This window comes from Rhopilema esculentum, chromosome 13 (assembly GCF_057945365.1).
Source record: "Rhopilema esculentum isolate cy_ngs chromosome 13, ASM5794536v1, whole genome shotgun sequence".
NCBI lineage: Eukaryota > Metazoa > Cnidaria > Scyphozoa > Rhizostomeae > Rhizostomatidae > Rhopilema > Rhopilema esculentum.
In genome coordinates this window covers 8,054,854-8,069,482 of record NC_142827.1, presented here as the reverse complement: position 1 = coordinate 8,069,482, position 14,629 = coordinate 8,054,854, and the positions used below count along the sequence as shown (strand labels likewise).

Genomic DNA, 14,629 nt, shown 5'->3' with positions numbered 1-14,629 from the left:
CGCAAAATCTAATTGATGAAACTTTAAATCGTGATATTTCCTTAGAGGAAGTCAAACTGATGGCTGAAAAGCTCAAAAACGGGAAAGCATCAGGGCTCGATATGTTGACTGCTGAGCTTCTAAAACAGGCAAATGATAATTTCTTGCATGTCTTTACCAAACTCTTTAACAAATTATTGAAATCTGGAAAATTCCCGGAGGAGTGGTCTGTAGGGATAATTGTAGTTCTTTTTAAGGGAGGTGATGAAACAGACCTGAATAACTACAGGGGTATTACACTGTTAAGTATTTTTGGAAAGTTTTTCTTGGGTGTTTTGTTGGAAAGATTGAATAACATTATTACTCAATTTGAAATTCTTGAACAAAACCAGATAGGATTTAGAAAAGGATACCAGACATCCGATCATATTTTCACTCTTTGCGCTCTAATTGAAAATTATTTCAAAAACAATAAAGGTTCCCTGTACGTATGTTTCGTGGATTTTAAAAAAGCTTTCGATTCTGTGGACCATAAGCTGCTGTTACAGCAGCTTGTTACATATGGAATAAAGGGTAATTTCCTAAAAGTTATCACATCACTTTATGATAAAGTTAAATCGTGCGTGAGAGGTAAAGATAGCCTTACAAATATTTTTCCATGCAGTAGAGGTGTGAGGCAAGGGTGCCTTCTTAGTCCTGTCCTATTCGCTTTATATTTGAACGATTTAAACCGCCACATTAGAGCATCTTCACAGGGGGTAATGGTGGATGATATACCTGTCCACTCACTTTTATATGCCGACGATCTTGTCTTAATAGCCAAAGATAGAAAAGACCTTCAGTCTCAATTGAATGCATTAGACAAATTTTCAAAATCTCTAAAAATGGACGTGAACATGGACAAAACTAGAGTCATGATAATTCAAAAACAGAAATCCCGTGCTAAATCTACAAAAAATAAAACTTGGAAGATTGGCGATAAAGAAGTTAACGAATGTGTCTCATATAAATATTTAGGTGTAATGTTAAAATCGAACGGGTCTTTCTCAGAACACATCGTTAGAATGAAAGAGAAAGCTCATAAGGCCTATTTTTCCCTTATAGCTAAAAGCAAAGAATGGGGCGGTTTTCAGCCACGTCTTTTTCTCTATCTATTCGATCATACGATTGTTCCTATTCTAAATTATGCATCAGAAATATGGGGTTTTGAAGAATGGTCTAAGCTAGAAACTCTTCATCTAAAAGCCTGTAAATATGCTTTGGGTGTTCGACCTAGTACCACTACCGATGCCGTTTACGCTGAACTGGGAAGAATAAGTCTTCAAACCCATAGACATATACGTATTCTAAGTTTCTTCGCTCGATTATCATCTCTAGATTCAAAACGTTACGCTAGCAAAGCTTTTGCAATGCTTATAAAGGATGCAGACTATGGCCACTCTAACTGGGTATCTCATACCTGCGACCTTAGGGTACGCTATGGAATACAGGAATCGGATAATCGTTCAGTTATTAAAACTAAGGTTATAAGTTATTTCGAGTCAGAAGTACTGGGAAGATTGAATGAACACATAACTGAGAACAAAAAACTAAATTTATACGCCTCATTTAAAACAATTTACAAATTTGAGTCTTATCTTGATTACATACAAGATTTCACTGTTAGATGCATATTAGCAAAACTAAGAATCAGCGCTCACAATCTTCAAATTGAAACAGGGCGATTTAGTAAAAACATAAACTCCAAGAGATGAAAGGTTTTGTCCGTACTGTAAGACTTTAGATATTTTCAAAGTTGAGGATGAAGTACATTTCCTCTTAACTTGCCCCCTTTTTAACGAGGAACGGCAAATTTTTTTACAAAAAATCCACAAAACATTTCCAAATACTTCCGCGTTGAACGAATTCAATATGTACATTTGGTTAATGAGCCAAGAAGATTATATTACAACAAAGGTTTTAGGAAATTTCTGCAAAAAGTCCTTTGAAAAAAGATCAAAATTTTTAAGCGACCCCACAAGCATTTTAGATTAACAGCTAATAATTTTGTAGCTTAGTAGCTTTTGCTGAAAATTTAGCTTTGTATTCGCCGTAGTTGTTTTGTTATTAATGCGTAGTTAAAAATGTAATTGTAAAATTGTAATTCGCTGTAGTACTGTAAGCAGTTAAGGGCCATCTCGGCCTAGATACTTGAATTGCAAAAAAAAAAAAAAAAAAAAAAAAAATAGCCTTGGAAAAATCATCAACTTTTTTGAAAAATATTTTTTTCTAGAAACCAGTTAATTAGCTTCTATAAAATCAGAAAACACTGGAACTTATTTTAGTTCGTTGAAAAAAGTCATTTTTAGGACCATGATGTGATTTTAAAGAAAGGCTCATCCTTGGCAAAAGAGTAAGGTTATAGCCTTGGAAAAACATCAACTTTTTAGAAAAATATTTTTTTCTAGAAACCAGTTAATTGGATTCTATCTAATCAGAAAACACTAGAATTTATTTTAGTTCGGTGAAAAAAGTCATTTTTAGGACCATGATGTGATTTTAAAGAAAGGCTCATCCTTGGCAAAAGAGTAAGGCTATAGCCTTGGAAAAATCATCAACTTTTTTGGAAAATATTTTATTTTAGAAACCAGTTAATTAGCTTCTATACAATCAGAAAATACTAGAATTAATTTTAGTTCGTTGAAAAAAGTCGTTTTAAGGACCATGATGTGATTTTAAAGAAAGGCTCATCCTTGGCAAAAGAGTAAGGCTATAGCCTTGGAAAAATCATCAACTTTTTTGTAAAATATTTTCTTTTAGAAACCAGTTAATTAGCTTCTATACAATCAGAAAATACTAGAATTTATTTTAGTTCGTTGAAAAAAGTCGTTTTAAGGACCATGATGTGATTTTAAAGAAAGGCTCATCCTTGGCAAAAGAGTAAGGCTATAGCCTTGGAAAAATCATCAACTTTTGTGAAAAATATTTTCTTCTAGAAACCAGTTAATTAGCTTCTATACAATCAGAAAACACTGGAATTTATTTTAGTTTGTTGAAAAAAGTCGTTTTTAGGACCATGATGTGATTTTAAAGGAAGGCTCATCCTTGGCAAAAGAGTAAGGCTATAGCCTTGGAAAAATCATCAACTTTTTTGAAAAATATTTTTTTCTAGAAACCAGTTAATTAGCTTCTATACAATCAGAAAACACTGGAATTTATTTTAGTTTGTTGAAAAAAGTCGTTTTTAGGACCATGATGTGATTTTAAAGAATGGCTCATCCTTGGCAAAAGAGTAAGGCTATAGCCTTGGAAAAACATCAACTTTTTAGAAAAATATTTTTTTCTAGAAACCAGTTAATTGGATTCTATCCAATCAGAAAACACTAGAATTTATTTTAGTTCGGTGAAAAAAGTCATTTTTAGGACCATGATGTGATTTTAAAGAAAGGCTCATCCTTGGCAAAAGAGTAAGGCTATAGCCTTGGAAAAATCATCAACTTTTTTGGAAAATATTTTCTTTTAGAAACCAGTTAATTAGCTTCTATACAATCAGAAAATACTAGAATTTATTTTAGTTCGTTGAAAAAAGTCGTTTTAAGGACCATGATGTGATTTTAAAGAAAGGCTCATCCTTGGCAAAAGAGTAAGGCTATAGCCTTGGAAAAATCAACAACTTTTTTGAAAAACATTTTTTTCTAGAAACCAGTTAATTAGCTTCTATACAATCAGAAAACACTGGAATTTATTTTAATTCGTTGAAAAAAGTCGTTTTTAGGACCATGATATAAATTTTAAAGAAAGGCTCATCCTTGGCAAAAGAGTAAGGCTATAGCCTTGGAAAAATCATCCAGTTTTTTGAAAAATATTTTCTTCTAGAAACCAGTTAATTAGCTTCTATACAATCAGAAAACACTGGAATTTATTTTAGTTCGTTGAAAAAAGTCGTTTTTAGGACCATGATATGATTTTAAAGAAAGGCTCATCCTTGGCAAAAGAGTAGGGCTATAGCCTTGGAAAAATCATCAACTTTTTTGAAAAATATTTTCTTTTAGAAACCAGTTAATTAGCTTCTATACAATCAGAAAACACTGGAATTTATTAAAGTTCGTTGAAAAAAGTCGTTTTTAGGACCATGATGTGATTTTAAAGAAAGGCTCATCCTTGGCAAAAGAGTAAGGCTATAGCCTTGGAAAAATCATCAACTTTTGTGAAAAATATTTTGTTCTAGAAACCAGTTAATTAGCTTCTATACAATCAGAAAACACTGGAATTTATTTTAGTTTGTTGAAAAAAGTCGTTTTTAGGACCATGATGTGATTTTAAAGGAAGGCTCATCCTTGGCAAAAGAGTAAGGCTATAGCCTTGGAAAAATCATCAACTTTTTTGAAAAATATTTTTTTCTAGAAACCAGTTAATTAGCTTCTATACAATCAGAAAACACTGGAATTTATTTTAGTTTGTTGAAAAAAGTCGTTTTTAGGACCATGATGTGATTTTAAAGAAAGGCTCATCCTTGGCAAAAGAGTAAGGCTATAGCCTTGGAAAAATCATCAACTTTTTTGAAAAATATTTTCTTCTAGAAACCAGTTAATTAGCTTCCATACAATCAGAAAACACTGGAATTTTTTTTAGTTTGCTGAAAAAAGTCGTTTTTAGGACCATGATGTGATTTTAAAGAAAGGCTCATCCTTGGCAAAAGAGTAAGGCTATAGCCTTGGAAAAATCATCAACTTTTTTGAAAAATATTTTCTTCTAGAAACCAGTTAATTAGCTTCTATACAATCAGAAAACACTGGAATTTATTTTAATTTGTTGAAAAAAGTCGTTTTTAGGAACATGATGTGATTTTAAAGAAAGGCTCATCCTTGGCAAAAGAGTAAGGTTATAGCCTTGGAAAAACATCAACTTTTTAGAAAAATATTTTCTTCTAGAAACCAGTTAATTAGCTTCTATACAATCAGAAAACATTGGAATTTATTTAAGTTCATTGAAAAAAGTCGTTTTAGGGACCATGATCTGATTTTAAAGAAAGGCTCATCCTTGGCAAAAGAGTAAGGCTATAGCCTTGGAAAAATCATCCACTTTTTTGAAAAATATTTTCTTCTAGAAACCAGTTAATTAGCTTCTATACAATCAGAAAACACTGGAATTTATTTTAATTTGCTGAAAAAAGTCGTTTTTAGGACCATGATGTGATTTTAAAGAAAGGCTCATCCTTGGCAAAAGAGTAAGGCTATAGCCTTGGAAAAATCATCAACTTTTTTGAAAAATATTTTCTTCTAGAAACCAGTTAATTAGCTTCTATACAATCAGAAAACACTGGAATTTATTTTAGTTTGTTGAAAAAAGTCGTTTTTAGGACCATGATGTGATTTTAAAGAAAGGCTCATCCTTGGCAAAAGAGTAAGGTTATAGCCTTGGAAAAACATCAGCTTTATAGAAAAATATTTTCTTCTAGAAACCAGTTAATTAGCTTCTATACAATCAGAAAACACTGGAATTTATTTTAGTTTGTTGAAAAAAGTCGTTTTTAGGACCATGATGTGATATTAAAGAAAGGCTCATCCTTGGCAAAAGAGTAAGGTTATAGCCTTGGAAAAATCATCCACTTTTTTGAAAAATATTTTCTTCTAGAAACCAGTTAATTAGCTTCTATACAATCAGAAAACACTGGAATTTATTTTAGTTTGTTGAAAAAAGTCGTTTTTAGGACCATGATGTGATTTTAAAGAAAGGCTCATCCTTGGCAAAAGAGTAAGGTTATAGCCTTGGAAAAACATCAGCTTTATAGAAAAATATTTTCTTCTAGAAACCAGTTAATTAGCTTCTATACAATCAGAAAACACTGGAATTTATTTTAGTTTGTTGAAAAAAGTCGTTTTTAGGACCATGATGTGATATTAAAGAAAGGCTCATCCTTGGCAAAAGAGTAAGGTTATATAGCCTTGGAAAAATCATCCACTTTTTTGAAAAATATTTTCTTCTAGAAACCAGTTAATTAGCTTCTATACAATCAGAAAACACTGGAATTTATTTTAGTTTGTTGAAAAAAGTCGTTTTTAGGACCATGATGTGATTTTAAAGAAAGGCTCATCCTTGGCAAAAGAGTAAGGCTATAGCCTTGGAAAAATCATCCACTTTTTTGAAAAATATTTTCTTGTAGAAACCAGTTAATTAGCTTCTATACAATCAGAAAACACTGGAATTTATTTTAGTTTGTTGAAAAAAGTCGTTTTTAGGACCATGAAGCGATTTCAAAGAAGGACCGAATCTTGGAAAAATCATCAATTTTTCTGAATTGTTTTATTCTAAAAACAAGTTAATTGGCCTCTGTATAGAGAGGAATTAGAACAAGACCATTAAGTTCTAGGAAGAAAGTGGCTTTTTGGAGAAAAAAACGACTATAGATAAATGCTGATATTTTATTTTAAAAAGTAAAGCTTGGATACACGATCAATTTTATCGAAACTTTTTCTTCTAGAAACAAGTTCATTAGCTTCTGTTCATTAATGAAACAAGTTCATTAGATTCCCTTTGTCTTTTAAAAAAAACTTGGGAACCTAAAAGTCTAGAGCAAATTTGTATGTAGCGTGTTATTGTCGTTTAGCACCAAACGGGGTGGAAGGACCAAAATAGATTTACCTCGAATCAGCTTCTTTGAACTTTTATTGATTGCCCTTTGGTTGAATTATCCATTTGTTCATTTTTCAACTAATTCGCAAACAGACGTAGGATTTAGGCAGCTGACAAAGTTGTTTTGCGCTCTGATCATTTCTCTCAATCAGACCAAACATCATGATCCTTAGAATTATTAGATTCAGAGCTAGCGACTTTCTAGACTTTCCTTACTGCCTCGCTTAACGGGTCTCTAGTCATTTGGCAAAGAAAACCAGCCACAGCACTTTGGGTCAGTTGTTCAAAAAATGCAAGACATTCGCAACGAAAAACCAACAACGCATCAAGACAAAACACCCATTATTTTCGTCAATTATCTAAAAACCCTTTGAACAGAAAACCCATACATTAACAATCATGTGATAAGTACATCATTCAGTTTACATTCCAGATACACGACTGAAAATCAGCTTGGGAAGAACGACATGGTGGCTCCTTACTAGCCGGATCTAGATTTGACCCTGGAATAATTTTCACACATTCGCCCCACTGTGTCGGAAAATTTAGCAAGAAGATCATATAAAACGACTTATAGTCTTAAGGAGGTAATACGATTAATTTTCAATCAGAGTCCAGAAACATTGGTAGAAGGTCATTGAAAACAAAATTGATTTGTCTGTCACCCAAAGACAACGCCTTACTTTCATTGTCTTGAGCAAGTTTACAAGTTTTTAATTGACTGGAGAATTGATGAAAATATTCCTAGACTTCGTTTTGAATATTAAGGGAGGTAAGTAGATAAAAATAAGGAGTTTCCACCGCAGAGGAGGGCGGGTCGTTAAAATTGAAATAATATGATGGAATGAAGCAAGTGTATAAAGAGCATGTAAACAGGCTCAAGAGAAATAAAAATGAATGAACATAAAGATACTAGCGCTATTGAACAATAAATTCACAAATCCAATCTACAATTTTCCAAAAATTACATACATACATACGGGACCCATCGAAATATAACAATTCCATTGTTTCTTGTGATAATTTCCCCTTGTATTAAATTTAACCCGCAAAATTTCTTAGGTTTCAGCGACAGGTGAATTAGGTAGCACCGCCACACCGGCGGCGGCTCGTGACGATTGCATTTGGATGACTTCGGTCCATTTGTCGTCGTTTGGGTCGTAGTATTCGACACTGTTCAGATACGAAGGTCCGTCAATCCCACCAATGGCGTACAACCACCCGCCATATTGCTTCATAGATAACCCGTCACGACAAGAAACCATTGATGCCACTGTTGTCCAGGCATTTGTTCTTGGGTCGTAGACTTCGACAGAATCAAGCCTTGAAAGCCCATCAAAACCACCTTAGGAGAGATAAATCAAGTATTCATGACAGCAACACTAGGCATCCCTTGGAACCGTCACTCCATTTGAAATTCGAAGGAGTTAGAATTCTTCAAAAATAGGGGTTCAACTGAAACAGTACCATCCACAAAATATCTGCCAACCGGTATCGCCGACAACATCGCATGCGGACAAACAACGATTTATAGAGCAACAAAAAGTTCCTGTCGCCTTTTAAGAAAGACTAAGAGGGTTTCACATTCACATTGTCAGTTTCCCGACAAAGTGTCAACATATTCTGTTATTGAGTTTCACAAGGCAAAATTCTAAAGCTCTCTTATTGCGGCGTTTATAAGCCCGGCGAAGCACTGTAAACAAAATGCATACTTGTTTGGCAAGACTATTCTTAAAAGACAGCTAACGCGTTCTATTACTGTTTTGATTATGTCAGGCGCGATCCTAGATTGTTTTCCTAGAATAATATACTGCAAAGGAACAAACTAGCTCGGGCAACAGGGAATAGCGTGGCAGATGTTTCTTGAGCCTACAGATTACCTAGAAAGATATTTCATGATAATGTCAAAATCTAGGGCTTAATAGAGAATTTTCATTTAAGGAAGTAATCTCTTGCAACAACATACGTCATACTCATTCAATGTATTCCAAAGACTATTAAAAAATGTACGGGAATAATATTTTGTAATGGTCAAAGACCAAAAGATAAAGGCATCAACATTGGGGCTTCGTGGAATTACGGGATTAGGTAAATAGGATTAGTGAAGAATCGGTGCGTTATCTTGTGAAGTTACTTGCTGACCAATAACCAAGATTATTATGAGGGTTATAGGATTCATCGTCTGAATTCCAGCAGAAATACAGGGTCATGAATAAAATAATATGATTTACCTAAGCAATGAATGCAACTTAAATCACTGTTTACCTGTCTGTCACAAAGTGCTTGAGACCGTATAGGCAGAGCTGTACACAGTATTTGGTGTATAGAACAGGACAGTTCTAAGTTGCTGCTCTGTGTTTCACGCTTAATGTGATCATCAAGCGACTGTTCCTATTATCTATACTTTTTATGGTAATGGTAATACCAAAGAAATTATTCAAATGGGTTTTAATTATTTATATTTTTTTATTATTTCTTTTATTTAATTATTCGGACTAGAAATTATTTCAGTTTTAATTTTCCTTTCAAAATTCATGAAGACAAGAGAAAACAACGAAACCTACCTGCCACATATAAAAGACCATCCAACACATCAGCGCCAAGACCTGCTCTTGGTTTGTTCATTGGTGCAGCAAAAGACCATTTACTGGATACAGGATCAAAGACTTCACAAGAGCTCAAGAATGAAGACCCATCATTCCCGCCAATCACAAACATTCTTCCTCCAAGTACAGCAACTCCTGTATCATAAAAGACAAAAGCTTATTCCTAATTCACGTGATAGACTATCCTAAACTTCATAGTTGGAAAGCAATCCAATAGCAAAAAATATATCAAACAAACAAAAGAAAATGCAAAATAACTAGGAGTACATCTATGTAAAATAACAAAACCGTTGGGAAATTTTAAAATTTTTTGACTACTCAGTTACATACCAGGAAAGCTTCTGGTGACACTCATTGGTACCACACTTGTCCATATATCAAGTTCTGGGTCATATCTTTCAACAGAATTCAGGCAAAGTCTTCCATCATAACCACCAAAGCCATAAATAAATCCTTTATGAGAACATACTCCAACACCAGAACGACAAGTATTTAAAGATCTTATGTATCTCCATTCATCGTCTTTTGGTGTATAGTATTCTACTGTATTTAAGCGCCGCATTCCATCTGAACCACCAACTGCAAAAATTTTACCATTTAGTTCTGTTACACCAAGCTGATGTCGTGGTATGTTCAGTGGTTTCATGGATGTCCATGTGTTTTGTTTTGCACTAAACATTCAGAGAAAAACAAGGAACTCAGTTATAAATGGAAACTGGTGCATAAATCAATGATATAAAAACTCTAATTTATCATGTTGTGAGTATTGACTGATAAATACTTGGTATGATCACCTAACAGGTTTTTACTGAATTCCCAAAAAATTCTTAAAATGCATGCTGTGATTTTAAATTGGATTGCTTATTCTACTGGACTGCAAAAACACCTTAACTTTCAGCTAAAAATTTGCTTCTAAAACCCTTTGTGACAGCACCAAAAAAGATAAACATGTACCATTTTCATTGCAGCAGCACCTTTAAAACTCTGCTCATTTCAAGTGTTTTTACAAATATAGGTTTATATAGAGTGTCTTTGTTCATGACCAGGTTTTTCTTTCGCAAAAACTCATAACCACCTTGCTTACAATATAGCACTTGCTAAAAGTATTGTTAAAATGTTCTCACATTAATCCTAAGAACACTTTTGAAAGAATATATAATTGCATTACTGAAATCACCACATTTCCATTACTTCCAGTGTAAATATTATGACTAACAGTACTGTTTTTCTAGCATATGCAAAAAGAATATAATTTGTCATGAATGATTAATAAAGTGAAAAGCTCTGAACAAAAACTTAAGTATCCAAGATTTGCCAATTGGCAGATGATAAGAAATTAGCCTTTTCTTCTGGCATACATATTTTAGGAAATTTTCTTTATTAAACCTTGCTTTTGCTGGTACATATTTTTCTGTTTACATTTAATTTTCACTTATTCTTGGAACCATATTTATGTATAACATTCTTTAGAAATATACAGTTGCCCTAAATTGCTCACTGTTTATAGTCAGGGATGCCAGGGAGGTGGGATATGCGGGGTCAACTACCCCTATTGCTTTTTGATAAGAGGGGCATAGGGGGACAAACTGCCTTTTTCATAGAAGTGCCCTTGACATCACGGTTAGTAATTATCAAAAGTTTCATATAAATTCTATGTGCTTTACATCTTGTTTGTTTGCCAGGAGGCAGACGATATCTGCTCATATGAGAATTTGAGGCAAATCTAAATTCCACTCTGTCTTGAAAAGGCAAACATTGAGTAAGCTTTTCAAATCATCACATCTGAAATAGCTATTAGCATATACATATATGGCAGTTTCCAACAAAATCTTGGGTTTGCGAGAGCAACATTTCAATCATGTGTGTTTCAATCAGGACTTCCATCAAGTGTGTAAGTGTGCACTTCAGTTGTGCATAATAGTGCACAAAACTATATGTTAGATCCTGATGATATCAGTTAAGAAAGGAATATGAGCAAAGCAAGAAAATGTACATGCTTGATGGCTACTTTGTTATTAAACCAATCCAAGATTTTGTTGATCTTTAGGAAACTTAAATTCTTCATTTGTCATAAGCAATGAGACATACCCATGACATGCCCAGATCTAGAAATGTCACACCCTTTACCAAATGTGCATGTACATTTGGAAAAATATATCCAGTGTACACTTACCTTACTCTGCAGTCTGGCATATACGTATAAACAAATGCTAAATAATGTGTAAATAATATTAAAAAATTTATGGTTTTGAAATCAGGTAAAACATATTTGCAATTATGAAAGTTTAGTATTGTTGTATTGTTACCATGAATAACCCAGGGAAGGGGGCAATTCACTTATAAAAACAAACAAGATTTCTACCAAAAGGATTTTTGAGGGTTTTGGGGTAAAAAGATAGGATTTCTATCAAAGGTTTACAATATTTCCATGAATTTATTTGTCTCCTGGAATTACTCATTCACAAGGCTGTGAAACATCTGCTAATTTTTAGTTGACATTTTTCACACTTAAATTGTTTTCTTTGTAGATTTTAACTGCCAGCGTAGTTTCTGTTCACATGTTACAACTAGCCCTCACAACAAAAAAACATTAATTCTACAACACTGTCTTCATGACAGCAAAAATAGGGCAGAGAAACAATGAATTGCAGTTCCCCTTCTTCCCTGTCAAAAGAGAGGGAATCAAATTCTCTGATGGAAATTCTTTAAAAATGCTGAATTACTCACAGCACTGACCAATACAATTGAAAATTAAAAAGAACATCAAGAGAAGCATATTTCAGCAAACAGAAAAGATTTGAAGAAAGATCACTGACCGATTAGAATCAGTGAAACTAGGGGATTACCTGTTGCTATGTCTGAAATTTAGAAGGGTTGTCATCAAAGTAGCCTAGCTTTTATATTTTTAAGCCAAAATGCCTAACTCACTGGTTAGACTTAAACTTGGTTTCCTAAAAACACTCGCAAGTCCTAAACATCATTTTAACAAAATAACATGAGATAAGGCTAATTAATGTTAAAGAACAAAAACAAAAGTAAATAAAACAGGTAGCTTTCACACCTGTAACATTCTACTTTTGTTGTTATTGTTTCACCAGCTTCCTTGCCACCAACAGCATATAACAATCCTGCGAATAATTTTCTAGGCCTGGTGCGTGCTGATCTAAACTTCATATGATATTCATTTAGCAAGTGATAGTTTTTTGCTTCATCCAACAAATCCCTGCGCCCATGACTTTCTCTCATTAGTGGTTCATTATCAACTTCATTCAAAAGAAAGTTCACAGGCAGTAGGGAGAGCCTGACTTGTTGTAATAAAGAAGTCAAAAAACAACCTCTATTTTTGATATCATGTTTAGCCCATTTCATTGCAGCTTCATAAGCAAGTTGCTCATTGTTTATAGCCAACTCATCGCTTGCAAGGCATTTCTCCAGTAATGCATGAGGCATCGTAACATATTCGTCTGAATGGAAGACCTCTGAAAAATGCTCCAAAACAAAATTATCCACTTCAGCTATAAATCTCAAGCAGCCATTTGATTCTGCGAAATTCCGAATGCCAAGACAGTTTGAAGAGTCTAATTGCATCTCCAAAAATTTGCAGCATATCTCCCTCACCTCCGGGAAGTTTATCTGGCTTGACAAAGACAACAACGACTGTGCATTTTCTACAGTTACATCTAGATTGCCAGTATATGCAAAATCAACGAGCAGTTCCAATGCGTCTCTCTGGACATCTTTCAAATGTACAACTCTTTGCTTACTTTCAATTAATTCCCCATTAAACATAGCGTAAAAGTAAGGGCTACAGGCCGCTAAAACTGAACGGTGTGCCGAAATCCTTTCATCGCCGACGACAAGTTCAACATCACAAAGTTTCTTGCACTCCTTTCTGTGACTGTTCATTAATTTCAAAACTCTGTTGGCATGAGTACTTTTAAGTTCCTGAAGACTGCCGAAAGTGATGCCAGAAAGGCTTGTTGTAGAGTCCATGCTCAACATTGCTAAACAATTCTGATGTAACAGTGCGAACAGGTCTTGAAAGCGTCGTCTTCGACATAAATTTCTTGTTCGCCGCAGTCATCCGAACGGAGTTCACAAGTTTACAGGAAATATGATTAATCTACATTAATCACCTCCAAATCGCTTACCATTGAAGTTGAAGTGTCACAATTATTACATTTCGAGAGAAATCCAAATGTAATGCTTGATACTGTCACAGGAATCAGCAATTACCTAGGAATCGATTGCTCCCCAAGCGTCGTTAAGTTGTGGTTGCTTTGTTCTTCAACAGTTACGACAGGCCTTTCTGTCTTCAAACCTTTGTTTCATGGTGTGAATTTTCGATCCATACATGACCTTGCTTCGCTACCTAACCGCATCTTCTAGGGCAAATATGCTCGGCCTTGTCGGTGAGATTAAAATTCTGCCACAAAATAACAGTCAAGACCTGAGAGGAGTCCCAACCACAACAACAACAACAATAATATCTACGCCTCCGAAGAGGAAGTTAAAAAATGAATGAAATTGAAGAAAATTATGGTCTATGAACGAACAAAATTTACATCAGACAGCCGTTGCTTATTTATTATACAGATAGCGCGGGGAAGAGAAGCTGGGGGCTTTAGCCTCCTCCACCTTTGCAAAAATGCAAGCTATTAAGAACTGAACCATCGACAAAGCCTCTTTTTGCTCGGTTTTAGCCCCCCTCCGCTTTCCTTAGACCCCCACTTTTCTCAATGCTCTGCGGTGCCTGTTACATGTAATTATAAATCATGTATTGACATGACTCTACTCCAGGATTATTTTTTATTCAATAGGGGATTAGCAAGGATGAAACAATGTTACCTTTTTTGCCCTGCCCTTAAAGTAATTTTGTCTCTAAGCCTCAATTACAATTAGAATTGCCAATATATATTTATACGGGGTAGCATAAACAAACTTACCTTCAAACATGACAGAAAGCAAAGATATTTTAAGCAACAGGCGGCCTTTGGTAATAACCTTGGGAAGGAAAACCAACCTTGATGTACAACAATACCTATAACATTTGATGAGTAAAATTGAGCAAATCAGACAAAATTTAGCCAGTACAGCTCATCATAATAAAGGTTGGGTACAATACTGCATTTAGAAGTACATTTATCTGTTGTAGTGTTGGAAGGAGAATCACCTTTCCTAGAGGCAATAAGAGCAAAGCTTAATAATACATCTGAGTAAACTTTCTTTACCCAAGAATAAAGCACCTAAGGTTAATTTTCTAAAAAATGTCAGGGAAGCTCTTGGGGTGTCTCTAGTGCTCCAGCAGACGGCATTATACCCAGAGCTATCCAATAGCTGAGTCCCCACGGATTTGCGGACCCGGACAAAGCTAATTATATATACACTTTATGACGTAATGAAGGCTAGTGTTACATACTATTCAAAACTAC

At 34.4% G+C, this 14,629-nt stretch overlaps 1 protein-coding gene across 1 annotated transcript; it reads right to left on the bottom strand.

Annotated features, from left to right (window-relative positions):
* Positions 1–6,916: 6,916 nt before the first annotated feature.
* On the bottom strand, positions 6,917–13,675 carry LOC135692290 (kelch-like protein 18). Its single transcript, XM_065210394.2, has 4 exons — positions 12,259–13,675; positions 9,528–9,868; positions 9,156–9,332; positions 6,917–7,936 (listed from the first exon to the last, which is right to left on the bottom strand). Exons 1-4 carry the CDS (start codon positions 13,197–13,199, stop codon positions 7,650–7,652), a joined length of 1,746 nt encoding a protein of 581 aa, XP_065066466.1. The 5' UTR covers positions 13,200–13,675; the 3' UTR covers positions 6,917–7,649.
* Between the last annotated feature and the right edge of the window lie 954 nt (positions 13,676–14,629).